The following is a 27,832-nucleotide window of genomic DNA, read 5'->3' as shown; positions in this document are numbered from 1 at the left end:
CCTGTAATGCCCTCTCATTCCAATGCTCTAAACTTGCCACAAAAACTTTTAAAATGGACTGCCTTGAATATTTAACTCTGCTGACATTTCTCTGCTGCCACACTGACAGGCACTGCTGGCCTGAATTGTGTGGGAAGCAAAGGAAAGAAGGACTGCTGAGAACTAAAGGGGCTGTATTGGTAATAGAACATGAAAGCATAGAAGTCAACACAGAATGATACAAAGCCTAATAACAATACATTGTGCAATTAACATACATAAACACTCCCTTCAAGACCTTCCTCACCCGCCCTTCCCAACATAATCCCTCAGCAGGGAAGCAAGTAGCTTGGTGGCTCATGCCTGCCTTCTTGAAGGGAGATTTAGAATCAAGGTTCAGTGCATCAAAAATGAAAATAAAAGTAAAAGCAAATTAAAATGAGCAACTAGAGACAACTGAATAAACAAAACATCTATTCATAAAAGCTAGCCTGCAGACTGACCAAATTTTTTTGTACCCTCCAAGGCCTACACTGATCCTGGTTTACTTCCTAGTCACTCTTCTGTCTGCCAGCCCCCAGGAGTCAAAGCTCTGAGCTGAGGACACAACACTGCAAAGGAGCCTGGCAGAGGGAGCAGCATGCATTGCTGGCACTGGAACAGCCTCAAGGCAGTCCACAGAGGTCCTTAGAACTCAAATTGCTGGTTGGTTTAAAAAGCCAACTGTACACAGGGCTGGACACCAGAGGTTGAGGTACTTTATTGCCCACTGGGAGAGATTCCTCCCCATCCCTCATGGAAGTGCCTTTGCCAAGGCAAAGCTACTAATGACACACTTCTTGTTGTTTAGGGGGAAGAGCCACCATTTCTTTCATACACGTTTTACCAATGTTTGAGAGCAGAGAGGGTCTACAGATCAGCCAAGAGGATGCACTAACAGCCTGCAGTCCTTCAACTGCTTTGACAGACCTGTGTCTAAGTCAAGGTTTCTATGTCTTGCTGCACAGGTTTGTTCAAATCATTCACATGGACGTGGAGAAAAAGACAGTCTAAATAACGCTATAGATACTAGAACTATAGCTTTCCTTAAGGCACAGTTCAGATAAACCCCCTAAATCACTTTTCTCCCTACTGCCAATCAGTGTTTAAAAACAAGCCAAGAACAAACAAAACAAAAATTGGACTATCTTGCTGTTTATCTCAAAGCATTCAACTATGTGTTATCTTCTGATTTATGTGGAAGACTTGGCAAAGTGCCACAGAAACCAGAAATGAAGATAAAACATGCAACAGAAGCCAGCTTTGAGCCTGGCACAGAAGTGCATGGAGAAGTCTTGACACAAAGGCCATACTGAGAGGAGTTTCCTGGCTCTGTGCCTTCACCTCAGATGCAGTTCCAGAATCAAATAGGATACAGAGGATTTCAAAGCCAGTCTGGTATTTTAAAAGGAAAGTCTGGTTACCTTTCCAGTGGGTACAGTCGGAGGACAGGAATTGCTTCTTATTAACCTACATGGTTAAAGTTGAGATATCTTTCTACTGAAGCCCTGGGTCTTTTTAACTAAGTAGGACATTCCCATCATTTCTTCCAGGACTTCAGCATCCTAGCTTTTCTATGTCTTCCCTCCCACATCCACTTTCCTCACTGAAAGTTTAGGTAATAATGTTAAGTACCAAGAACCAAAGCACCTTGGTCTCAGAAGTACTATGAAGCATGTACACCAACCATAGTACATTTTCACAAATTAGCCCCAGGCTGCTGGCTTGGCATCAGTCACTAACCTGGAGAGAGGAAATCCTTGTCACAGCAGCTTGCAGAGGTGTGAGCACATCAGATCTACGCCAGGAACCGTACTCATCACCTGCATTGGCCTTTTCCCAACAGGGAACCATCACATAAGAATTGCCAGGGGCTAGCTGAGTGCCTTGATAAACAGAAGCATTGGAGACACTGACAAGAATATGTAACTTTTGCCCACAGCTCACCAAAGACTTAACACCCTCCACTGGATAGTGTAGCCTTTGACAAGGCCAAGGAGAGAGCTGCCAGGAGCAATGCAGGGCCTCTTCAATGTGCTGTTGCCCAGCTCTGCCATCAAAACATCTCTGCTCCTTCCCACACTGCAAGAGAAGCAGAAGCATGGGGAGTTCTGGCACACACAGAGCTCCACAAACCTTGCTGAATGTTTGAATAGGAGCACAGAAAGCTGCCAACCCCTTGGCCTCATGCATGCAGTAGGTCAGGACAAAAGGACATTAGGCCTCGGCTCCAGGAGTCACCTTGGGTACTCTGGCAGCAGGTGCTACCTGGGCTGTACTCTTATATACACTACCAGGGCAAAGCCTCATCCTGTGCCTTCTGCATACCATCCCCTGGTTCCATCATCTCCAGGAAATCAGCTCTGGAGAATATCAGGATAGAAGTTGTGGAGCCTTCCCAGTCCCATCAGTCCCTGAAGAATCCAAGCTGGGCTCAGCCCCTCCCTGCACCCTCAGGAGAGCAGGGTTAGGGGTAGTGTGCTTGGATGAAAGACAGAACAGTCTCCTTTGATAGCTTCTCTGGATCTTGTCTTTTCTGAGAGTCATGCACTTTGACACCTTCGCCCCATTCCCAGAAGAGGCGGCTGTAATGGCAGACACTGTGGGCAGAGAGGAGAGCAAGGTTAGTTTGGCGGGGAAGGGAAAGGAAAACACTTCCATCCCAGTGAGAGACAGCTGCCCTTGCTATGAGAGCCACACAGGAATACTCAGAGCAGGTGCCTTAGAAAAGACCAGTGCATTTATTCATTCACCTTACAAACTCTACAGCCCTCAAAGTACAGCAACAGCCAAGCCTAAGAGATTTCCATGGAAACAAACTTGTTAATTCTAGCTTCACTCAAATTCAGTTCAGTATTTGCTGGAAGGAGTCAGGTCACTAGGGGAAAACCCTACCTCCCCCTAGGTTTCTCAGAGGATGAAACTGTCATTGCAGGCAATGGAAAGACCTTAATGAAGAATTTAGAAAGTCTGCCAGAAGCAGCAACCTAATCCCTCACCACATACCTACCATAATCAGTAACAGCTGTCCTATGTAGCTTTGCAAACAAACAGCACTTCCCACGGCACAAAAGCAGCCAGAATCATTCCCTCCTTCCCCTCATGTGAAATAACTGAGCCCTGCTTTGCTGCTGAGAGTTCTGGTCCTACAATGCCATCTCCCACTCCATCCATCAGGCACAGCCCTCCCTCACTGCATCAACACAGTCCCAGCCATAATGAAATCAGAGCTGCTAATTACTGCCAACACAGCAGTCTTTAGTTTTGTACAATTACTGACACTTAATATTCATAGCTTATTTAATGCTTCTGTTCTAACAAAGCAGTACCAGCACAGCGACAAAAGCACATGTCAGTGGCTAATTATAGACATATTAGTACTCACTAACCACAACACATCCCTTCTGGAGTCCCACACAAGCACTCCCTCCACCTCCTCAGCCATTCCTGTAGATTCATGCTGGCCTATTTCAGAGTACACAGGCAGAACTAACCCCACCCTGACACACTGTGGGAAAAAGCATCATGTGCCTCTCCTTTTAAGCCTGTTCTGCCATTCACCACATGAAGATAGGCTTAAGGATTCTTGAAAGCACTGCTCTAAGACAGTAAGGAGGTTCAAAGTGAGAAAATCAGGAGTGCTATTTCATACCAAGTTCTTACTCAGAGGCACAGTCTTGAGTAATGGTAGTAGTGCAGAACACCTCTACCCAGGAGCCCTGAGGCATCAGACTCAGGATTTGCTGTACTTGGGTAATGCCCTCAGCCTAGTACTCAGTAGATAGGGATGGTTTTCAGCAGCCACAATGTTAATAACTGTCCAATGGCATGCCACTCCATCCTTTCCCAAGGAGCTACTGTTTTACTCTCTCACTCTCTTTAAAAAAGCTCCCAGCTTCCCACAGGTTATTCAGAGCCTGGGCTAAATGAGCTGGGATTTGCTTTTAAATTAGCAACTTCCAACCAAACATGTTAAATAGAGAGATGCAGCAAACTACAGTTGCTGGGCTCAATTTCTACTTCCCTGCATGCAGGAGGTTCAGTAACTTGTAGTCTGCTGCAGACAGCAGAACAAAGTTGTGACATGTTCGCTATTCATAGCCATTAATTGCAAAATCCATGATTCCACATCAGCAGTTTCCTGACAGCCTGACAAGGTGCCAGCTCCTGCAGCACACCCTTCTGGTGATTAGCTACACTTGCACTGCAAACGACTGCAAGGACACAGCCCTCCCAAACACCCAGGCACAAACACACACTGGCAGACACATACTCATCCATAGCCTCAGCTCTGGCTCATACTCACTGAAAGGGTGCAATGGCTTCAGGAAGGAGGTTATATGTCGCTACATTGGTCATTTTGTTGAAGAAGAATTTCTTCTTGAAGTTTTTGCTGTATGCCATTGTCCAGGGATCTAGCAGAGGGGTTACAGGGATCAGGGAAAAAAAAAATCACAGAAGAAATAGACATACAGTAAAAGCAGGGAGGAGGAATCTATAAGAGTAACTGTGATCCTTCCATCACTCCTTTTTCCTTCCTTCTCCCAAGACAACCTGCTTCCCAAGCTGTTCTCTATTCACAAAAAAAACCCCATCTCCCTCCATTTAGAAGCTGACATTTGAAACAGGGTGTTTCCACTTCCTATTACTCTGGAAAGCATCTTGATGAAAAACTGTGATCTCATTAAAAAAGAAGGTAGTCCATCAGGTAAAAAAATGGAATTACCCCCATGATAGCTAATCAACCCACAACACAAAAACTTACATATAACACCCTAAACCTCACCCAAATCCAAGCTACCCTCATTACATGCAAACACTTAATCTCTAGCCATTTGAATATTGCCATTCATTTTTTACCAAGTTACAAGATGAGCAAGCCTGGTCAGTACTTTTTACTTGGAGAGATAAAGAAAAGTTGAGAGGGAGTGGGGACTCTCTCTTCCTACCGTTCATAGTCCGTATGATGTAGAGTCCCGTGGGCACAAAATGCCGATCATCTCGGCCGGTGTAGGACAGCCGGGGCATTCCCCCTGAACTCTTGATGACTTTCATCTCTAACCTAAACATTAAGAGAAGGCAGTGATAGAGAGTGTTCCTTCCTTTACTGTGCTTCTACACACCTGGTACCACCTGCATCCCCTTCCCCAGAGTGTCACAGTGAGAACTGACAGCACTGCACAGGATAGGTTTAAAATCATCACACCCTGAAAAATTGGAGTTTTTGCCTATTCACACAGGACAAGAGAAACCAGTCAGACCTGTCTAGATCAGGCTGCAAATTGAGTGCTGTGGTGAAAAATCTGTGATAAGCTACCATAATTAATCCAAATAGGGTCCTATTTCAAGTGTGAATTCTTGACCTTTGAAGCCACTGAGAAGTATCAATACTTCTGCACCCAAACTCAGGCACTGTTGCTACTCCAACTGTTATGAAGTGCACTGGCCACATCTACGGCATTAGAATGATGCTCTGAGTGAGCAGCATCTCAGGAACAGCAGCCACCACGAGCTCTAACAGCTCTTTCTGCATGACCCCACTAGCACAGATCAGAACATCCCTCCCACTGCTCTGCACAGTGACTGATAACCTCAGTGGGCCCTGACATTTTATTTGCACCAAATGCTTACCTCACAAAAATCTTGTCCATTTCTTCCAATCTGTATACTTCCTTCACTCTGGGAAGACAAGACAAAAACATTATTTCAAAAAAGTTTAAACTGTGCTTTTTTTTTTCTGCCCAGCTACGGGTAGCAGACAAATGGTTGGTTTTATATAGCATGAGGTAGTCAGGCTCAACTGAGCTTCACCCTTCTTTATCTCCTCTGTCTTTATGCTTCAGTGCCTAGTTTTTCCTGGCTTGAGAAAACCTGACACCTGCATGGTCATGGCTGGATTGCTGTAAGCAGCAGATAAATGTCCTTGCTGCTAAGGCAACTGTGCATTTTTACCTCAGGTTGACTATACAGAAAAGTGAAAACAGTGAAAGTCAGGTGCTTTTGTTTTCCCATCAGATAAATTGACCAAGCTCAGTCCCAGGCATGTTCTGGCTTCAACATGTTGGCCTCACAGTAAAATTAACAATCTGATCTTCACCATTACTATCCTCAGAGGTACAACAAACTTGTTAGTTACCCTGAGGTAAAAAGAGCTTTTTTTTTTTAAATCAGTAAAGATTGTTTTGAGTCCTCATTCTGTCATTACATCAAACTGGCTTTGTTGTTTTGAGATACAGAAAAACAATGAGTAAGTTAAAAAAGCACTGCCTCTGATTGGACACCCCAACCACTCATTTCCCACATACTGCTACAAGCATCAGGCTTCAAAGAGCACAGCAGGAACACTTTAACACCTTTCCACAAAAGCAGCAAATGACCCCTCTACAATCCATTTCTCCAGCTCTCCTCCTCACTTCACCTTCAGCCTTCCCCAGCATTTTGGGTTCCTCCAATCATTACAATTGTCCCTTTGTCATTAGGCAGAGATTCCACTCATTACCTTCCATTAAGCCATTATGGAGAAGATCCTCTTTACCTTCCTCCAGATTTTTTCAGGATATTGCTGCACTTCAGCTTGTGAATGAGAAGCTGTTTTGTCCATAATACGTAACTGATGCCTTCACAGTGGTGCTCTTACGCTACACTGCAGTAGAATTAATGAAGTAGAAGGCCAGGAGACAACCAAAGCTGAAACCCTTTGTCAGGAACTTTCCTAGGGGTTGTAAGTAAAGCCTTGCCCTCAGAGACGCTGGTCAGTCCTGCATTTGCTAACAGTCAGCATCACTGTACTGCTGCTGACCCTTCAGGGCAGACAAGGACAGAATTCTTTGCAATGATTAAGCTCACTGGGTACTAGACCTACAATCACACATACTTGGAATCAACAGCAGCCAATCCACCTATGATGAAAGTGTGACTGTTTGACATGTGAAAGAAGGGCACAACTTCTCCATTAACAATATTTACCTTAAATGTACTAAAAGCTTTTAGCCTCTTTCCAAAGAACATACCAGAACAATGAATTTCAGCCTGAAACTTAACTCCCCTTCATGTCCTCCACACACTGACACCAAGGCTGAGGGAAGGAGGTGTCACTCACCGGATGGGGTTCATGTCCGGCCGGCTGGGTTTGGAAACAGCTTTGACAAACTTCTCTGCCAGCCGAATCCTGAACAAACATGGAAACAGAACCCAGCAAGTTAACGGGGCCTTTGGCACAGTAGGGAGGGAACAGCTTCAACAGAGTAAGTGATTTGACAACTGAGGACATGCAGACTGCTAGGCAAATGGGTCTAGCAAGACTTCTCTTCACTCCACCCTTCCAATTCAGTGCCCAGTGATACTGCCTATTATCCATTACAAATGAGTCTCCATAACTTACTCTCTTAGTCCTCATGCTGTTGACCACTGATATATTTATCAGGCTAGCAGGATTAGCAGACATGTCCCTGAAGAAGGAAATAGAGGGGCTTGTTCCTTCTCTCTCAGCTCATATATTCCCAGAATGATCAGTTTACCTCAGCCATACCTGGCTCACCCTAAGCTAAGAAAGAAGCTAGAGCTGCCCTCATACACCAAGGAAAAGCCTGTATGTACTTCAGTTCAGAGCAGCTTCATTCCCAGTTCATCTTTATAGCAGTGTTTCAGCTGAATGCACATGTGTCCCCATGCTCAGCATTCTGCTTTTTGTCTGGACACTGTTTCCCAGTCACTCCTAGACATGTACAGAAAAAAGCTTCTCCAGAACCTACATACCTCTGGTTGAAATGCTGCGTTCGAACATCATTGCCATTCAGCACCAAGACATCAAGGATGTGGATGGCACTGATTTTTCTCTGGGCTTTCCCCTAAGGACAGCAATACAGAGATTGATTATTCACACTGTTGATATTTCAGCTTTGATTTATAGCTTGTTTTTTGACAGGACATCTCTTCTAGCAAGAAGGCACCTTTCCAGGTGTTAGAAACACACAAATTCCCTGCTGCCCATTTTACAGGAACATGGCATCCTCCAAGAACTGGTGCATCTCAAATACCCAGTTCTGTCTTATGGGAGGGAGAAAGGGCAGGACCACAGCTGCCATCACCAGCTATCTGTGCCTTATCAGGTATCACAAAGCCCAGCACATTACAGTATCCTTGCCTGAGGTGCAAGAGGACAGGGAAACTTCCCAGGCACCTGGGATTTTTCACTTTACACTGTAAATATACCCCGAGGATCTTCTCCCCGTAGCCTGCAGTCACTACTGAGCGGTTATGTACCCACAGAGCCACAGACACATGAAGTCATGGTGGCAGCATCTTGTGCAGCTCCACTTAGAACAGCAACACATCAGGTCCAGAGTGTTTTCAAAACAATGTTGAAGGCTCATATTTCTAGGACTGGACAGAAAGAACTTAATCCAAAATAGTTACTCTAAAGATCTTATACAAAAAAAGCCCACCTTGTACCCGGCACAGATGGAACATTTATTCTGCAGTATCGTACAGAGATTAAGTAAAACTGCTCTTTGTAGCAAAATGGTAAGAGAGAGTAGGTTCCTACCTCTCCTTTCAGCTCATGAACAATCTCCACAGAGAGAAGAGTATCTCGTGGCAGCTCAGTTTTCAAATCCAGCTTTGTCCAGCGGTCTGACTGGCGACCACCCCAGGTGTAGATCTGTGATTTCTGTGCATAAAGACAGAGTCAGATTCAGCCAAAGCTTCCTGAGGGCAGGGGTGGAGAGAGACCTCTAACTGCAGAGCAACCCTCAGAGAATCTTTTTGTCCTAGGCTGTCACAGGCAGTTTCTTTGTCATAAGTTTTAAGGAAGAATTTAACCTCTACAGCAAAGGAACAAAAACACCAATTCTAATCTACCAGTGACTTTTCACACCCACACAAAGAAGCAGAAATAGAACACCTTTAAAAGGACAGTGAAGATAATTAGAGACACTAGCAGGAGTGCAGGTCTCTGTGTAGGCTGAGATTACAGAAAAAGGGTTAATTAGTGTGAAAGGCAGTGACATCAGGAGAAAGAAACATAAATAACTAGCAGTCTCAGGTACTGCTGATGAGATTCTTTTAGGCCTTTAAGGGCAGAAAAAGATGGGATGAAACGGCAAGGCAGAATAGTAGCATTGAAATTAATCAGCAAGACTCCCAGGCTGTTCTTAGCACTTACCCCTAACCCCAAGAGGAACTTCTGCTCACTTCCAGACACCATACACCGGTAATCTAACACTTGGCGAATTTTTTCCAGTGTGCTGGAATTCAGAGGAGTGGGTTTGTAACTGAAGGTATCAATGTCTGTGCCCTAAAGAGCAAAATATGGAAAAGGCAAGATAGACACATCAACACGCAGGTAAACATAACTTCTACATGAAGCAATAATCCAGGACTAGCTTCTTCATCTCTTAATTCCAATATGAAAAAAAGTTATATTTGTATGAAAGGATTCTAGGCAAGCTCTCACCTGAATCAGCTCAAAGAACTTGGACTTGGGATCTGAAGATGAAGGAGCAACACGAGCCTGATCAGGAATCTGAAAACAAATTCAAACAATTGATACTGGGTGCTAATTCTCTGGCACATTGAAAGGAACATTTCTGGTTTCAATATATGACAGGACATTCTGCCCCTGAAACTCCTGCTCCTGGGATTCAAGATGAAGAAGAGATGTCATGTGGCAAATAAAATGTCTCACATGTTTTGCAAATTTAATGTAGGCATGCCACATCTCACAGAAACCAACCAGCAGCTCCAGAAAGATTTCGTCTAAACCTTTGATATCATGCATGTTTTGATGAAATATCCTTTCATCAAAGACACACCATCAGCCTGTGAAACTAACTGCCATATCTATGGCCTCACTGCAGTCAAAAGCTTAGGAAAACTGCAGACTCATAAAACAAGACCTTTTAGAAAGCTCTGCTGCTTGGGATCTAGTTGCTGAGTTCATTCTGTGTGCAATGAAATATTCGCAACTGCAAAGAAGCCTGCTCAGTTAAGCCATACACAATAAATCAGGGACAACCTGTTTGATTACACAACAGCTTGAAACGCTTTCTGACTTTCCCACAAGACAAGATATTGAACCTCCGTCTAGAAAGTCCTATCTTTACTGCAGCTCCACTCTTGTTTCACTGTAGCAAGGACACCTTCACAGTTTGCCTGCTTGACCCCTTACTTACCCCCCATAGCTGGAGACACTCCTTTCGGATTTCAGCCTGCCGCGGCTCAACCAGCGTTCTAAAGAAAGACAGCAAACTGTTAAAGATGGTGAAACCTCCTTGATCTTGCAGCATTTTATATCCCAGCCTTTTAAAATCTGGAACTTTCAGCATCTGGCTTGAGAACAACAAACATGAACTGCTCCACAAAGGGTTGTATGAAAGAGGCTGCTGCCTTCCCTCTCCACCCTCCAGTTCCTGTGTTTAGCTTTGTTTCATGGTTTGCACTACTGACTATCAGCCATCCCTTCATTCCATGAAAGTACCACTGGGTATAAATATTTTCACTAAGTTATGTATTTGTACAAACTTATGCTAATCTCCAAGATCTGGGTACACAGATCTTAAAAATAACAGTGAAAACCTGCTGAAGGCCATACAAATTACAGTTTCAAGGTAGAATCAGCTCTAAGACAATTTCTAACTACCATATTCTCTCAACTTTCTACCCCATATTATGTCTGGATAACACCTGAGCAGAAAAGTCATAGCAGGGAAACATTGCAATGGCTTTATTTTTATGCAAGCAATTAACATCAAACTTTAGGTAATTCTAGGTGCGTAACATAGATGTTTTGAATTGCCCCTGGAAAGATGAACAGCTATGACCCACACTCAGCTTGGATGGTTACTGTTGAATTGAAAATACCAGCTGCAAGTTACTTTTCTGCTTACATTCCTGGTAAGAAGCAAGCTCACTTATGGTAACTGGAAATCATCCAGTGCATGGAAGCTTTCTCGACAAGGGTGATAATAGACCATCAGTTTTCAGGACTCCTCCAGCCACCCACACATCTCTGCAAGTAACTCAGGTGGAGACACAAACTGAGCTACCTAAAAGCACTTTTCACTTTCCTGGCTCCAAAGGCCAAGACAAGTACCAACTCAAATCAATAACTTATTTAATAAGGGCAAAACAATTCATTAATAGTAGGTTAATTCAGTCTTCTCCAAAAGGCAGAGGAATATACTCACGTGTCTTGAACAAAGGCACGGATTTTGGCTAGTGCCTTTATCTGAACTTTGCAGTGGCTAAAAGAGAAGAAAAGTTTTTGTCAGGGAGCAAATTAATCACCACCAACATTGTTCTACTGTTCAAAACAAGAAAGAGTGCTGGGACAACAGGGGGAAGCCAGTCTGATTCACAGAGCAATGAGGGATCTTAGCCAACATGATTCAAACTGACAGGAAGATCACTGGAACAAATCAGGCAGTACTTTCTTTTCTACACAGTTCTCTGAGGCCAAACAGTCACTAACAGCAATACAGAATTTCTGGCTGCACAGAGACCCCTGCTCTGCTCAGCCTCTCAGGGAACAAAAGCAGAGCAGTGTGGCAGCATCAACAAGCACTTCCATGAATGCAGGAAGTTACACAAGGAAGCCATGCTAAATTAATCTGCCTACGCCAGCAGCCTTCATCACCCACAGTAACTCACTTTTCATTGGATTGGACAATGTAATTGTAGAAGTCCTGGTTGTCTTTGATCACGTTCAGCGGGACGATAAGATTCACATCCACGTCGGAATTGCGCAGCTGGTTGAGTCTGATGTTCACTGTGAACAGGTAATCCCGCACATCCTCAATGCCTGACTTCAGGCCTTTGCACACCACGTACCTGCACAGCAAGGCACAGACATCAGTTCCTTCACACAGCCAACTTTTCTGCCACACTCCCATTTAAAGGAGAGCTTCCCAAACCCCAGGAACTCTTTCCTCCTGAATATCCTTAGGAAGATGCAAACTGACCTATCACTGAGTCATCGTACATTTTCTAAGCTCTGGAAAGACAAGGAAATGCAACCCTAAGAAAACCCCCCACATATCTCCCCCAAGTAGTAAATCAATTCTGCTAAAATTGACAGATACAATGAAAACACAGATAATATCACATAATCATAGAATGGTTTGGGTTGGAAGGGATCTTAAAGATCATCCAGTACCTTCAAGTACTGGAAGGCCCCAGTTAGGCCACCCCTAAGCCTTCTCTTTTCCAGGCTGAACAATCCCAATTCTCAGTCTTTCCTCATAGGAAATGTGCTCCATCGTTGAAATCATGTTGGTTTTCCTCCTCGGGACTTGCTCCAACAGGTGCATATCCTTCCTTGTGCTGGGGACCCCAGAGCTGGATGCAGCACTGCAGGATAGGTCTCACCAGAGCAGAGTAGCAGGGCACAGTCCCTTTCCTAATCCTGCTGGCCATGCTGCTTTGGAAGCAACCCAGGATACAACTGGCTTTCTGGGCTGTGAGCACGCAGCGCCAGCTCCTGTCCAACCTCTCATATATCCTCTGGCTTCACTGAAACCATAGTTGTTTCAGGCAAAACAAGATCTGTTACATACCCAGTTCCATAGCTTCCTTCCCATAACAGTAATTTGGCAAATATCATCTCTACCTTGTCTGTAATTTACCAAACATCTAAAATGTTTCCTCCTCCAAGACACCTGCTAATTGAGGCAGGTCACAAAGCCTCCACTAAGCTTACCCAAATCCATCTATCACTGTATTTAGAGGATTGCTCTCTTTAGTAGACCCTCATGCTCAAGCATCTCACCTCTCCGAGTTAGCAGGGCGGCTTGTCACAGGTTTAAAGATGCAAATTCTCTCAAAGCAGCAATACAGCAGATAAACAAGACCCACACTGAATGGAGTAAACAGGTCAAAGGTTTTGCAGACAAAATGTCCTCCTGTAAAAAAAAAAAAGAGGAAGTACCTTGATGCCAGCAGATAATAAGGAAATAAGGTGATACTGAGCACCTCAATGCTTCTGTAGAACTAGTAACAGAGTTTTTGTGCAATTAAACAGCATCCCAAACACAGTTATGAAGTGGGCCAGCAAGACTTCATGAAACACCTTCCCCATGTCTCTACAGCAAAGAGAGAAATGCATTCCCTTGGCAAGAATCTAACTGGTATGTAGGCTGTCTCACAAGCAAACCTCCCATCTGCCCCCCATCCTTCCCTTCCAGGCCCAGACTGTGCCCTACAGCCTGGCAGTATGCCATCCCAAAGCCTCCAGGGAAGAGGAGCCCCAATATATGCAACAAGGAACCTCAGACTAGAGGAAAAGACTAATAGATGTTACCTAAACAGAACAACTTGCCATCTAGAGAGAAAAGAGTCTGTGTTGCCCCTCTCCTTCAAACAAGATTCCCAATTTCCCCAAGCAAAAAGCAGGCAGAACTATTATCATTTTTACAGAACTATCATCTACCCATGTAGGAAAGACTTAAAGAAAGCTGCCCCTTTTATCACATCACATTTGAGATTACTCCTTAGTAGATCATTGCCTCAGGTTCCTCTAAACATCGGGCATAAGATACAAATTATCAATTTGTTACAATTTGTCTTCTATATCAGTGCCAAAGGCTAACTAAACTCAGTGTAAGGTCCATCATTTACCAACCATGAGGTGCACTAAGACAGAGTAAGGCATCATTAGTTCTTATCCCACAGATGACAGATTTAAAGGAGAAAAGCTAGAGGAAAGAAAGAACTGGATAAACACCACTCAGCTCCAATCAGCTGGGATATTGAGGAAGTTGGTCCAGCTAGTGCCATAAATCTCAGGTAGACTGCCCAGTTATCACAACAGGTTAGTTTATTTTTCTCGCCACATCTCTTAGCTTTGTGACAACCACCTCAGGACTCATGCATACACATTCAATTCTGTGCAACTCATGGCAGAGCAGACTTCAAGGCACCAATAAAAATTGTACAGCAACGTTCCCCAGTGCCATAGACACCTTAGAGAAGGAGGAAGGTCAATGGACAGAACATACCTGTCCGGACAATGGACAGTGCTGTGAGGAACTGGCAAAGCATGAGCTGTTTGCTCAGGATTTCTTGCAGATTCTCCTGGCCCTCCACTGAGAAACCCTGCAAAGTGAATAGCATGTGGTTAGTATCACCACAAATCTGGTGGTCAAGGAAAGGATTCTGAGGAACTAAATAATGGAATCATGATCATTTCTGTTTGTTTAAAGTAGAAGAATCAGCACTAGGAATTTTAATGGCAAGGCTTGTACAATTTCATATTGTAGCTACACATGTCAAACACCCTATTGCATGCAGACAAAGGTGTCAGTTTTGTCAGGCTTTTTTTAGTGCAGGAAGAAAAAGAAATTAACCAACCCCATCAGCCATTAAGAAATGCACTCCCTTGTGATCAGTATTGTCCAAAACAAAATTCTGGAAAGCAGTAATGTTCTCTGATCGAGTGATGTCTCCGTCTCCATCAATCCCACCCTCTCCTAAAGAAAAAAAAGGAGACAATCAATAATACATTTGCAAGTACAAATAAAAGATCAGTACGTGCAGATGATCTATTGTATTCAATCAACATTTAGTCAGAAATTACAAAGACCTTGATAGGTGGAATAAACATTACAAAGTCCCTTGTTCACCACCAAAGATGCTTTTTAATTCAGAAAAATTATTCAGATTGAGTGGCTGGGGGACTGAAACAAGACCATACAATAACCATGCTCAAATGATGAGTTGTACATCAGCCTCAGCACAAGACAAATGAAGACTATATGACAACATAATATTCTCATCCAAGCAGGAGTGGCACATAGCTGAACCTAATGAAAATGTAAGATTCAACTTCACTGCACAGTTCACCTGTTAAAAACATGTTATTACAGACAAGGCAAAACTCTTTATATTTGCATTTGTAACCTACTACTAAGAATTCAAATCATTCCAAAGAAACATAATAGTCTATTTTCAAGCACAGTGTAATTTGAGCTTTAAAAAAGCAAACCCCCCCAAAAAAACTGTGAACAAGTTTACAAAGGGAGTAGGGAAAGAGATGTAGGATTTGTGCACAAATACTCATACAGTTTTCCTCTGTGGCTCTTTAAAAGAGCTACACTGTCTCCCAGCTGCTGTTTTAGAAAGCTGAGCTAAGGTGCATTCTAGAGCTCACAAGTTGTGCCTCAAGTAAGCCTGAACTTCTATTTAGTATTAGACCCTGTAAATCTTCTACAACTACAGATTCTATCACCTCAGCTGGAGGACTAGAAAGCAGAAGAGATCAGGATGCATGATATGGTTTTGATAACCAAATTCCTCACAATTATCCTGTCAATAAGTGAAGTGACACTGGAATTTTTTACCATTCTTCACAACAGAAATATCATGCCAGGCTACTTCCTTCCCATTAGTCTGTACACACCTCACTACACACTGACTTTATAGCATAAGAGAAAGGGATCAAAAAAATTAATCAAAATCATTGGGCTATTAATTTCTCCAGGTATCTCCTCCTCTCTGTAACACCAGTTTGCTGTGAACTATGAAGATCCAAACACTGCAACCAAGGTGTTTATCTGCCTTGCTGCCCTTGCCATGAACCTTCACTTTAACTAAGATCTAATCCTTAAGTGCTACTAACCATTCTCTATGAAGAGCTCAGTCAGGTGTCAAGAGTGGCAGCCAACATGAGTAAGTGGTGGAGAGGAAAAAACCCACACAAAGCACAACAACAGAAAAGCAAGCTCTCTGCTCTACACGACAGTCACCTTCCAGTTTCTTTAATATAGTCTGAAATAAGAAGCACAAATACTAGCAATCCTTGCATTTCCCCTCCTAGTCCTAAAGGCAAGGCAGACAGAGGGCTCAAACACATCACCAAGATTAACTAGTTACTATGCATGAGATGAGATGCAGCAATTGTCTGTGTACACCTGTTCAGTCTTTCTCAATGCTAGGTAAAACATGTTAAAATAACAAACTTCCTTGGGTTAAGCAGCTCATTTAGTCACAGTGATTCAGGTACAGCCTCTAGCCCAAATCTGTTTTATTTATCTTTACTAAGAGCCCACAATCAATTATGAGAACACAGCTAGGAAGGTCTGATACAGAAACATGCTGACAGTTGGGTAAATGAGGTGTCTAACGCTCTGCTAATAGATCTTTGGGCACATCAGGAGGCTGGAGCACCTCTCCCATAAGGATAGATTGAGAACACGGAGGCAGTTTAGCCTAGAGAAGAGAAGGCTCTAGGAAGTCCAAGCACCCTTCAGTATCTAAAGTAGGCTACAGTAAAGATGGGAAGGGACTTTTTATCAGGGCATATAGTGACAGAATGATGCATAATGGCTTTAAACTGAAATAGAGCACTTTTAAAATAGACATTAACAAGAAATTCTTTACTCAGAGTGATGAGTCACTGGGACACATTGCCCAGAAAAGTTGTGGATGCCCAGTCTCTGTTCATAAGCCAGCTTGGATGGGGCTTTGAGCAATCTGGTCCCTTGGAAGGTGTCCCTATTCACAGCAGGGGGGTTGGTGCTAGATAATTTTAGGTCCCTTTCAATCCACACAATTCTATGATTCTATGACAAGTCATCTCATTCACTGTTTCAGGCTGAGATCAGTGATGTGAGATGAACATTGCCAAGCAATCTTTAAGCACTCTATAATGTTCAGATAAGCAAAGAACTCAAATATCAATTGCTACAATGAAATATATTCCCAGGTCAGACTGGTAAGAAATGTAAATGATTTTGAAAAAATGAAAATTAATTTTCAGAAAAATTTCTTGATATGCAAGCTCACCAACCTCAACCCTTTTCTCCAATGACAGCCTGCTTCTACCTTGCAAAATGCTTCCCTAGGCTTCTCCTAGATCCCCTGTTGGTATCAATACCAGTCCTGCCACTAATACAGAGGCTGCAGCATGAGCAAAAACATCAGGTAACACTCATGGGTGCACTACATACCATAATAAGGCTCAAAGAGCTCACTGGAAGCAGAATAGAAATCCTCCAGTTTAAAATCATTTGGTCCTTTCAAGGTCATGCCAAATCCTTTGGCATGCCACTTGCGCCTCCACAAGACATATTCAGAGAAGCCTCCGGGACCAGCACACACATCAGCAAAGTAGAGCAGCTCTGCATCATACTCCTTTATCAAAGGCACCTGCAAAAGGAAACTGAGGAAATTCTTCTGACCCGTAACAGCTCCCATCAGTCAAACCACATACATCATAAACTACACTGCTCAGAGGAATCTTTCGAGGACCTGTTTTCCCAGCTAGTATCCTAAAGATTCTCTTTTCTTGCCACCTTCCACATTCTCTGAGAAAGCACTGCTGTCTGAAAGTGAGAGGAACTCACCCCTTGGCTGTCCTTAGGGTTTGTAAACATGTAGTCAAAGACATGGTCCATATTTGCCATCTTCATCGCAGCCCTGTGAACACATAAACAGGGCCTTGATAAGTTTCATCCTTGGCTCCCTCAGCTGCAAATGGGCATACATGGGAAGGGACTGCAGTACCACACATTCTACAAACCTGTTCAGGAAGAAAGCTCCACGGATCATCTCATAGGGGTTAGACCTTGTTCGCGCTCGACGCATTTCTTCTCCATCCAGCTCATCAAATACACTCTGCACAAACAGAAACAAAGCTCTGGACCTGGCACTGGCTGGAGGGATAGGCAGGCATCAGCATTTCTTATCTTCTTGCTTCTCTCTCCTTAGACAGCAAACTCCATGCAGGATTTGGTTCACCAATACAAAATGGTTTTCTGTCTCATAATGATATTTGCTCTTCTTCTAAGCCACCTCAGCTCTTAAGCAAATTTAATAACACTGACAAATTCTGTACTGATAGCTCCAGAGCCTGATAACATGGTTAGCCACATCAAAAGCAGTCCCAGCCTAAAGTATTTCTTTCACATATATAAACACACACTCTATTGCAGTATACAAGGGCATGATAAAATCTAGGAGGAAAGACTGAACAGACAAGAAAAGAAGGGCAGCTCATTTCCTTAGTTTAGTCAAGCCTTCAGCCTTTCAGTTGGCCTAAGGGCGGGTGACTGCTATCTTTCCTCTTAGAGCTGGTTTGGCTGGGGTGGAGTTAATTTGTTTCATAGTAGCAGTTTCATATTAGCTAGTATTGAGATACATTTTGGATTTGTGATGGTAACAGTGTTGATAACACAGAGATGTTTTTGTTACTTCTGAGCAGCTTTTGAGCATCATTAAGTCCTTTTCTGATCCTCATACCACCCTGCCAGCAAGAAGTGAGGAATGCATTCTTGTGGAGTTTGGAGGGGACATACCTGGGACAGGTGACTCCAACTGCCCAAACAGATATTCCATACCATACCCCATAATGCTCACTATATAAGGCTGGGGGAAGGAGGAAGCAGCCAAGGACATTGAGAGTTAGGGTTTTGTCTTCCCAAGTAAGCCCTGCATCTGATGGAGCCCTGCTCTCCTGAAGATAGATGGCTGAACACCTTGCCCATGGCAAGTAGTGAATTAATTCCTTGAATTAATTCCTTTTTTTGCTTTCCTTCCATTGAGTGGCTTTTGCTTTACTTATTAAATTGCCTTTATCTAAACCTATGACTTTTCTTCACTTTTACCCTTCCCATACTCTCCCCAATCTGGCTGGTGGGAGAATGGGTGAGCAGCTGCAGGGGCTTAGCTGCCAGCTGCAGTTATACCAAGAAAATCTCTCAGAAGGCTGAGATTCAAAACTGGCTGCTGAAGAGATAGTAAAACAAAGGATGCTAGGTCATCCCAGTGACATCGAGGTGACAGAGGGCATTCTGAGTTCTTGTCAATTACCTAACTACTCAATCCTCTTTAATTATTTATTTCACTTGCTTCCCCAAAACTTCAGTTCCTCTCTAAAGAGGGGCTCACCTTGCACTGCAGGACATTATGTAAAAGCTCTTCATTACAGAACTCTGTTTCATCTTCAATCATCAACTTCCTCTGCAACAGGACAAGAGCACAGGGAGCAATTAGCAAGCAGGATATTGTCATTTCAGAATGCAGCATGTACCAATAATGCATGAAGGCTGCCAATCACACACTAGGCTGTATCAGCAGCAGTGTGGCAAGTAGGCTGAGGAATTTTCTCCCGTGTTAGGCATCTTGAGATCACATATGAAACACTATATCCAGTTTAAGCACTCCCCAGTATAAAAATGGACACACTGGAACAAAAGCAGCAAAAGGGCCAGCAAAATGACAAGGGTCAAAAAGTACCTGGTATATGAGAAAAAGCTGAGAACAGTTTGTTCAGAATGCAGAAAGGGAGATCCTATTGCTGTACCTAACAATGGGACAAGTCCCTAACAGGAGGCAGAAAAGATTGACCTAGGCTCCTAGAGATGTACAGAGACATGACAAGAAACAATGGATAAAAGCCACATTAAAAAAATGCCAATTAGCCATATGTAAAGTTTCTTTTGTCCACCGGGTTGTCAAACACTGAATAGATGCCCAAACAGGCTGTAAAGCTTCCATCCTTGAAAATACTCAAAATTCCATAAAACAAGGTCTTGAGCAACCTGATCAGATCTAGCTGGATCTGCTTTAGGTAGGAAGCTAAACTAGCAACCTCAAGAGGTTGTTCAGAGTTCATGCTATTCTACAGCTATTTGACAGGGCAACTGGCCCAGGCTGAGTATCCTGCTTTATCTTAGGCTGGTAAGTACCAAGACATACAAAATTACCTTCCCCACAGTCATCCACTCCTTCAGCTCCTGAGCATCTGGGATCTCTGTGGTACACTCAGGGCACCAGTCCACCTTCTCATAGGCACTAGGCTGCAAACACAAGGCATGGGAAGAGCCAAAGATGTTTTTACCAGAAAAATATAAAAACTAATTGCTCCCCAAAAGTTTGCCTCCCAATGCTAGCATAAGGGGTTATGCCATGACTTCAGCACCAAGTCATGGTGTAGAAAACTGTAGAGTTTTTTCTACCAAAACTGTAGAGTTTTTTCCTCCTGGACTAAAACATGTCTTATTTATTTTTAAAATAAAAAAACAACCTCAAACACCTCCACAACAAAAAAAAAAAAAAAAAAAAAAAACAAAAAAAACCAAAAAAACCCTCACCACATTCCCCTTTATTAGAGTCCGTTACTCAAGGCAGAAGAGAAGTCTAGTACTCAAAGTACAGTTTATAGACACTGGAAAAGAGACAGCTGCCAAGAAAAACCACAGTTTACATATTCTTTCACCCAGTTTTTGCTGAACACAACAAGAGAAATGGCTTAAAACAGAAAGTACTTACCTCGGGCTCATCCTGCCAATCAATATTGAGCTCCCCATCAAATCCTTTGAGGGTCAGGCCAAAGCCTCTCCTTCCCTTCTGATTGGAGGCCTCAACAATATCTTTCCTGCCTTGGCCATATTTTCCCAGACCTTCTCCTTCCCGGAAGCCCATCTTGGCCTATAAAAGGAGCAAAGGGAGCACTCTGAAAAAAGTGGACTCGAGTTTCTGTACTGCTGCTGAGGTCAAAGAGTAGTGCAGAAAATGGCACATTGCCCTGAAGTGACTTAAAGGCACTGAGCATTTTTAATCTCAATTGCAGCTTTCAGGACTTTCGAGTGAGTTCACTTCACTGAGGCAGGATACAAAACAACTAGATCTGAAGAATGATGCTTGAAATGACAGCAAAAGGCTCAGTAATGCGGGAAGAGCTTGCTCAGAGAGAAAAGTAGTGAGGAGCCTGGAGCCATTCATCACAGGGTTCAGTAAGCATGAATGGTTCATAAAAAAAGACATTGGTATAGAAAAAAATTCATGTTGTGATGATATTCTTTGTTGTGAACATGCATTCAGATGCATTTCAAGTACCAGTTAAAACTTCACGTAACTCAGAGGAGGAATGCAAGACATTGCACCTGAAACACATACACATCTCTTAGGTTAAAAGAACTATGTTCATTATCTGCTAGTTTTTCAGGTTTTCTCTCAGTAAATTTTAGCAATAAGAGAACAATAACAAAACACGGGGATGCAGTCAATTTCATGTATGTACAAAACAGTAAGGAAATACAAGACAGAGAACCCTGCTACAAAATGGATCAGAATCAAAGTATTTTTTATAACAAACTGGTCTTTTCACTTTGCTCTCATCAGCTCTTAATAGTTTGGTCCAAAACTATTTTGACCTACCATCAGCTTTTGGGAGACACTGTTATACATTGAGTAGCGAGATGAAGTACCCTCCACAAGAGAGTCTTGTTTGAACTCATTGCTGAAGACTGGTCTTTTTTCATCACCCTCACTGTCAGAGCCACTGGTGCTACTGGAAGATTCTGAAAACAAACAAAAAAGTGAGAATGAAAATAAAAATAAAATGGAAGAAAGACATCTCAGTAATCACATTAGAATATAGTGAGACTCATTAAATCCTCTGAACACATACAGAGGACACTTCATCATCTCAAATGTATTACAGGAATTAATATAATGAATTACAGGTGCAATATAACACACCCTGTGCAACCAGCACTTGGTTATCTTCCCTGCTGCCTCAGGGAAACACACAGCTTCTCTGACCCCATGGATTCCAGGCCCCACAGAGGGCTGGGCAAGCCCCATCACACAGCACAGCAGCCACATCATGACCACAATAGTACTGTGGTGTGCCTGACCTTTGCAATGATCCTGAGGAGCTGAGAAGGGCCACAGGGATTCTCTCATGAGAATAGTGACAATTACACCCTGATGAAATATTTTGAGTTTTCTTACATATCCTATCTAACTACAAGTGCAAATCCATCCCTAACTTAGCCAGAAACTCACATCAAGTACACAGGCATCTACCAAATGGCCAACACTGCAGAAAGAAGACAAAGCTACATTTATTATACTTCAGTTAACTAGCAAGGATTCCCAAGTTCACTACAGCAAATGAGACAGTTTTTCACCTCTAGAGTTTACAGATACATACGAACTTAAAAGAAAGATGAGGTCAGAGGACACCAAGCTTTTTAAAAATACCATGAGAGAGGTTTGAGGAAGAACTTAAGTCAATGGTTCAGTCAAGGTAATATCAACACACATAGCAAGCACTCAAAATAAACCTTCCTCACCAGAAACTGATGCACCAGAACCTTCATGGGCACAAATAAAGAAGCTCTGTCTGTGCCCAGTTCCACCTTGGGATCTATTGATAAGAACCTAGGCCTGTGTGAGCTGTGTAGTCCTCATTGCTACTCTCCAGCTGTGAAATGCCCAAATCTACTGGCTCCAGGCACGATGTAACTGGGATCTGGGCAGGAATCATGGCAGTCTCATTTGTCTCAGCCTGCTCTGTACCAGCTGGGTGCCCAGGGAGGCTCTACAATCCAATGAGTCCTTCTGGTTTTCCTGGGGTAATATCACTATGAGGATGAAGCAGTGGCACAAGTTTCTTACTCCAGCTAATTCATACAGACTACAGGAGCAGCAATTCACAGCAGGCAAAGCCTTGCTCTGAGTTAGCCCTCGGCCTCTTGAGCTCCCTTGTTTGCCAAGGGCTAGAAATAATTTTGTGCTGGTTTGTAGAAATAGGGGAAGTTGAACTACAAAAGTTCTCCTGACATAAAACACAGAAGATTGTTAGCAGAGTTGATCTTTTTCTGTTTTTCTCTTAAGAAGGAATAATTTAGTTCCACAGAAGTGTTGAAAAACCCCAAAAGATATTAAAATACTTAAAAAGAAGGATTGAAATTTTCTTAGATTTGTCTAATTTAAGACAAAGCACAGGCTATTTCTCTCTCAACTCACAGATCTCTGTATTTTCCTGTTCTGGAAAACTGAGCATCAGTGAAGTAACAGGACACAACTGAAAATCAGCAAAAAAAGGCCATTACAAGAAAGTGAAGTAAAAATGAAAGACACTACTGTAAAATATATAACTGTAGTTAAAACCCTTTCAATGTGTCCTCAGTGCTTGTTGCTGAGCAATCAGTTTTTAAGATTCAGGACTTGTGTCCCCACATAACTACTACATTGAAGTTTTACAGTATGAACATTTGAGGCTTCCAGCTCCAAAAAGGAAGGCTATGATTCAACCTGTGTTTGCAACATTCTGTACCCATCTCAATTTTCAAATATCTATCACAAGATATATTCCTGTTTCTTTCACAGAGCTTTTACCTAAGAACACACTCACAAAGGATTTTGGCTTTAGGGTCAGTTACTGCTTTCTGCTTCTTCAGTACACAGCTTCAGTTAACTTTGCTACCTGCTTTTTAACTTTTTGCTAACTGCTACCTGTCTTATTTGCTAGACACTTAAAGTGTCTTAAACACAATTACCTACTGCATAAGTTACAATGGAGTCACTTCACAACTCTTTTTGTTTTTAAAATATGCTAAGCCATGCTCAGCTGAGCATGGCTTAGCATGTCTTAAATCACTTCTTTCCTCAACCTCCCTTCTTTCATTAGAAACCACAATGGGTGTAATAGAGTAATAAACAATTAACTGAACCCATAATATTGTTGCTGAACTGTATCAATTTGTTTCTTAAACACTAAGGCTTACAGCCTATTTTGATTCATGTATGAACTCAATAATCAAAAAGGGGGGAAAAAATGAAAAAAACTTCAGTTTGACTTTTTTAGCTGTGCACAGAGCATTCCCTACCCCAGCTCCCACCTGCTGCACCTCTGGCCTCCTCAGACAGGTACACACACTATACATACCCTGCAACTACAGCTACTCCCACACCAACCCCCTCATCTTCCACACACACCCCTTCCATTTTCACAAGGGAAAGCTTCTTTATGTGTTCAGGCACTTGAACACTTCATGACCATGAAAAAATCCCAAGACTCTGACACAGCAGGCACACAGTGAGGCAAACTGAAGTACCACCTTGGGAGAGTTTAGAGTGCCCCACAACAACGACACCAATTGTGGGGGTCACGTGCCTCATCTGTGGTATATCCCAGCTCCAGGTGAGACAGCACACTCCAAGAAAAAGTAGGCAATGAGTTAACTCTGAAAAGGCTCTTTCTGAAAAGAAATACCTGTGAGCTCTCACAACTCTGTCCCCTGGCAAAGTCACACTGAGCCAGCATAAGAGATGGTCCTACAAAGTAGAAGCCCCAACCAACTGGCTCCATTGTATTCATCTCAATTTCTCCCATCTGCAGAAATGTGGTAAGACTACTGGTTTCTTACTTCCTTTTTAAACAAAATTATGATGCTTCTTTATGGTGTAACACCCACAACGCCTGAGTACTGAGCTTCCAAACCAGAAATAACTGCTGAGACTGAAAAGATCAATATGACAAGAATGTTTAGAGCCTTGGATCATGCACGTCATGATCCAAATCCAGTTTTCTACGTCTGAATTCACACAATTCCCAGATTAAAAGGTTTACATAAGATTTTTAAAAAGCCTAAAAGAATTCACACCAATCCAAGGTTGTGAAAAGAAATAATGTAGCCTTTTTCCTAAAGAGAGAGTATACCCTTGAAGTTCCGGATATCAATCAGGATTTAGGATTCAGGAGATGTAGGTTCAATTCCTGGTTATTATTTACATCCCCTGCAGCAGCACATTCCAGACCTCCAACCTTACCTTGAGTAGTATGATTACTGAATTGATTTTCATCATCTGAAGTAGAACTGAGGGTTAATCCCAAGTCTTCTATCCTCTTCTTCTGCTTATTTTGGGGGCTGCTAAATTCAGGTTCTGTCCTTCTCTTCATGTTTTCCTGAAATGCTAAAAGAAGAAGATCACACTTGGCAAATATTAAACATAACTTTCTGTAATGCACAGCAGCATGGTGGCATAGATCATTTTATGCTCTTCAGTATTAGGCTTTTCAACTTAAATGTCTTCAGGTAAAAGTGTTAGCTTCTTTTGAACTCACCTTTGTAAGCATGTAGTCTAACTAATCAAATGGGAAACTGATATGGAAATCCCCCTATAACTGATGAATTTTAAATCACTTCTACAACCTACTTATCCCCAAATGCAGGTAGATTAAGTCAACCCAGATGTAGACAGCTAAATAACTTAAATATATGGCAGTTCATTACTACCACTGAATCAAAGATTCAATTTATCCAAACAAACTGAAAAAATGTCAGACCCATCTAACAGAGATTATGCAAGGTGGAACCATGAAATTTCTCACAAGATTCCAAACAACTCTGACCTCACCTGCAAATCTTAATTAATAAAGGAGCTTTTCTGCACAACCTCTATAACAAAAGTTCATTAAATATGTGTGCTCAAGTTGCGTGTGCAGTTGTGTTTTTCACCAGGAATCACTGGCAAAATATCCAGCTTCTGGATGTGGCTGATAAATTTTGCATAAACTCAGAGAACGGTCTAATGCTTAAGATGGAAGGTTTGCAGAAGACAACAAGCAAAGAAAGGGAAAAGTATAAAGGCAAAAGTGCTAAAACCTCCTTGCAACTGAAAAAAAAAATTAAACTGCACCTTGATTAGTGTTTATTATTGTACACAGGATTGTTGGGCTATAAAAGATGCCCCAGGTCACCAATTCAAACCTTTAGTTATCAAACTTATTTCCACAAACAGCTTAAGGCCAAATCCTTTCTTTACCCCCACAACTCTGACTACAAAATGATCCCACAATCTCACTGCACTATGGCTAAGAAATCTTCTCCCTTCCACCAGAAGTTCTCTTAATGACAGCTCACCTTTATCTGCTCTTGCCTCAATTGAAGGTTTTGTTTTTTACCCTTGTTTATCTCTAACAAACCAACCATTCTATATTTCTTCTGAGAGAGCCAAATGAGAGGCCAACACTCTCAGCTCACTCCTGCCAGCTCCCTACCGAGACCCCCACCCTCCAAATCCCACTAAGGGTCCCTCAGCACACCTGTCTTCCCGACAAATTTCAAACCATGCAAAATTAGGCACAAGTTAGGGACACCCGGTCCCTCAGGAGCCCCGCAGGTAGGAGGGAAAGCCCCTCCACATCCCCAACCAGCCCCCTTGCACCGCCCCACCGGCCTCCCACAGAATGGTTTAGGTTGGAAAAGACCTCTGAGGTCATGGACCCCAACCCACGAGGGAACACCACCATGGGAACCAGGCAATGGCAGTAAGTGCCACGTCCAGTCTTTCCCTGAACATCTCCAGGGATGGTGACTCCAGCACTTCCCTGGGCTGTTCACTCCAAGGTCTAATCACATCTTCTGTGGAGAAATCCCTCCTGATGTCCAGCCTAAACCTCCCCTGGTGCAGCCTGAGGCTGCGTCCTCTTGTCCTGGTTGCCTGGAGAAGGGGCAAACCCCCCCGGCTACACCCTCCTTCCGGGGGTTGCAGAGAGCGATAAGGTGTCTCCTGAGCCTCATTTTCTCCAGGCTAAACACCCCCAGCTCCCTCAGCCGATCCGCACAGTCCTTACCCTCCGAACCTTTCACCAGCTCCGCTGCCTTCCCTGCCCCTCGCGGCCGTCACCCCGCCCGCTGCGCAGCCCCGGTCCCACAGGCCGAGCCGAGACCCCCCCGCCGGCGGAGCGCGGGCAGCGGGGAGACCGCGGGAGCCGCCGCGGCCGCGCCCCGCGCTGACCCGCACACGACCGGGGTCGGCGGACAGCGCCGCGCTGGAGCGGGCGGCACTCACGGCGAAAGCGCGGCAGGCTCCGAAGGGTTCCGGCTGCGAGGGGCTCGGGCTCCCGGGGCGCGGTGAGAGAGGACGCGAGGCCGCTGCCGCCGCTTTCGTTTCCCCGCTCTGACGCGGCGCCGTCCCCGCCCCCGGCCCGCCCCTGGCGCGGGGCCTCGGCGGCCGCCGGCGCGCGGCAGTGACGCACCGCCCCAAGGGCCGCGACCGCGGGCGGGCCCGGGCAGCCCCGGGCCGCGCTGGAAAGCCCCGGATTCCTTAGAACACGCTGCACAGACTGAATAATTTGTGAATATATGGATATAAAAATGTTCATCGATCGTGTAGCGTAGCGGAAGGTGAGAGTGTTGTAGGCTGGAGCAGAGGAGGCTCAGGGATGACTTTATCGCTCTCTGTAACTCCCAGAAGGTCGTAGCCAAGTGCGGATCGGCCTCTTTCCCCCGGCCACCAGTGCCAGGACAAGAGGACACAACCTCAGGCTGCCCCGGGGAGGTTCAGGTTGGACAGCTGGAGGAATTCCTCTACAGAAAGGGTGATTCGACATTGGAATGCGCTACCCGGGGAGGCGGTGGAGTCACCATCCCTGGAGGTGCTCAAGGAAAGACTGGATGTGGCACTCAGTGCCATTGTCTAGTTCCCATGGTGGTGCTCAGTCATGGGTTGGACTCGATGACCTCAGAGGTCTTTTCCAACCTGATCCTGGGAGCCGTCTTGTAGTTTGCATTAAGCTCGAACCCTGAGGACACAGAGCTCAGCACACAAGCTGGAATGCTTAGACTCACAAAACCAAAGCAAACACAGTAGTATCAAGAGACAGGAGGATCTTACTTGGGAAGTGTAGCTCATGGTGTTGTAGTTACCGTAAACTGTGTGTCCAAATAGGTGGAGTTATGGCAGGATGGGATGATGAAGAGGAGAAAGTAAATCATTGACTAGTCAGGGCCTTTGTTAAAGAAAACCTGCACTTCACTTGGGGGAAGGGGGGCACAGCTGGATTATTGAATTACCTGTTACATGTTCTGCAGTTAAATTTGACAGTCGTTGCTAAGGCTCTGTACGAGGATGCTTGCCTGGAATAGGAAAAACAAAACAATGACTATGGGAAAAGCTGTCCATGGTAAATGAAGATGGGATCATCATGATGCTTTTGATGCTCAGTAATGCTGAAACCAGTCTGACTCATCAGTCCTGAAATTAAACATCCTGACAGTGAGCTGAAGATGTATTTTAGCAG

General features: G+C 43.7%; 1 protein-coding gene across 4 annotated transcripts; it reads right to left on the bottom strand.

Annotated features, from left to right (window-relative positions):
• Window positions 1–156: 156 nt before the first annotated feature.
• CMTR1 (cap methyltransferase 1) lies at window positions 157–27,665 on the bottom strand. Of its 4 annotated transcripts, none has more exons than XM_064708894.1 (24): window positions 27,606–27,665; window positions 24,577–24,720; window positions 21,172–21,314; window positions 20,284–20,442; window positions 19,719–19,811; window positions 18,901–18,972; window positions 17,534–17,628; window positions 17,358–17,430; window positions 16,962–17,160; window positions 14,365–14,483; window positions 14,013–14,109; window positions 12,785–12,917; window positions 11,668–11,847; window positions 11,205–11,261; window positions 10,191–10,248; window positions 9,473–9,541; window positions 9,182–9,313; window positions 8,564–8,686; window positions 7,774–7,865; window positions 7,118–7,186; window positions 5,650–5,697; window positions 4,968–5,080; window positions 4,325–4,433; window positions 157–2,618 (listed from the first exon to the last, which is right to left on the bottom strand). In XM_064708894.1, exons 2-24 carry the CDS (start codon window positions 24,704–24,706, stop codon window positions 2,486–2,488), a joined length of 2,496 nt encoding a protein of 831 aa, XP_064564964.1. In that variant the 5' UTR covers window positions 24,707–24,720; window positions 27,606–27,665; the 3' UTR covers window positions 157–2,485. The 4 variants fall into 4 exon arrangements, with proteins under 4 accessions (XP_064564964.1, XP_064564961.1, XP_064564962.1 ...); XM_064708891.1 differs by lacking the exon at window positions 27,606–27,665 and adding an exon at window positions 26,384–26,714; XM_064708892.1 differs by lacking the exon at window positions 27,606–27,665 and adding an exon at window positions 26,393–26,714.
• Window positions 27,666–27,832: the final 167 nt, after the last annotated feature.

Source organism: Zonotrichia leucophrys, chromosome 3, assembly GCF_028769735.1.
Source record: "Zonotrichia leucophrys gambelii isolate GWCS_2022_RI chromosome 3, RI_Zleu_2.0, whole genome shotgun sequence".
Taxonomy (NCBI): domain Eukaryota; kingdom Metazoa; phylum Chordata; class Aves; order Passeriformes; family Passerellidae; genus Zonotrichia; species Zonotrichia leucophrys.
The sequence above is the reverse complement of the archived record's forward strand: the minus strand, read 5'-3'. Positions and strand labels throughout refer to the sequence as shown.

What these genes read in the sequence shown, in the direction of transcription:
- CMTR1 (XM_064708894.1), bottom strand. Translation starts at nt 24,706, where the DNA reads ATGAAGAGAAGGACAGAACCTGAATTTAGCAGCCCCCAAAATAAGCAG. An exon ending in ATTGGCAGGATGAGCCCGAG is followed by an intron (nt 19,812 to 20,283) that starts GTAAGTACTTTC and finishes TTGTGTTTGCAG; the next exon opens with CCTAGTGCCTATGAGAAGGT. An exon ending in GAAGCCATTGCACCCTTTCA is followed by an intron (nt 2,619 to 4,324) that starts GTGAGTATGAGC and finishes CTCTGCCCACAG; the next exon opens with TGTCTGCCATTACAGCCGCC.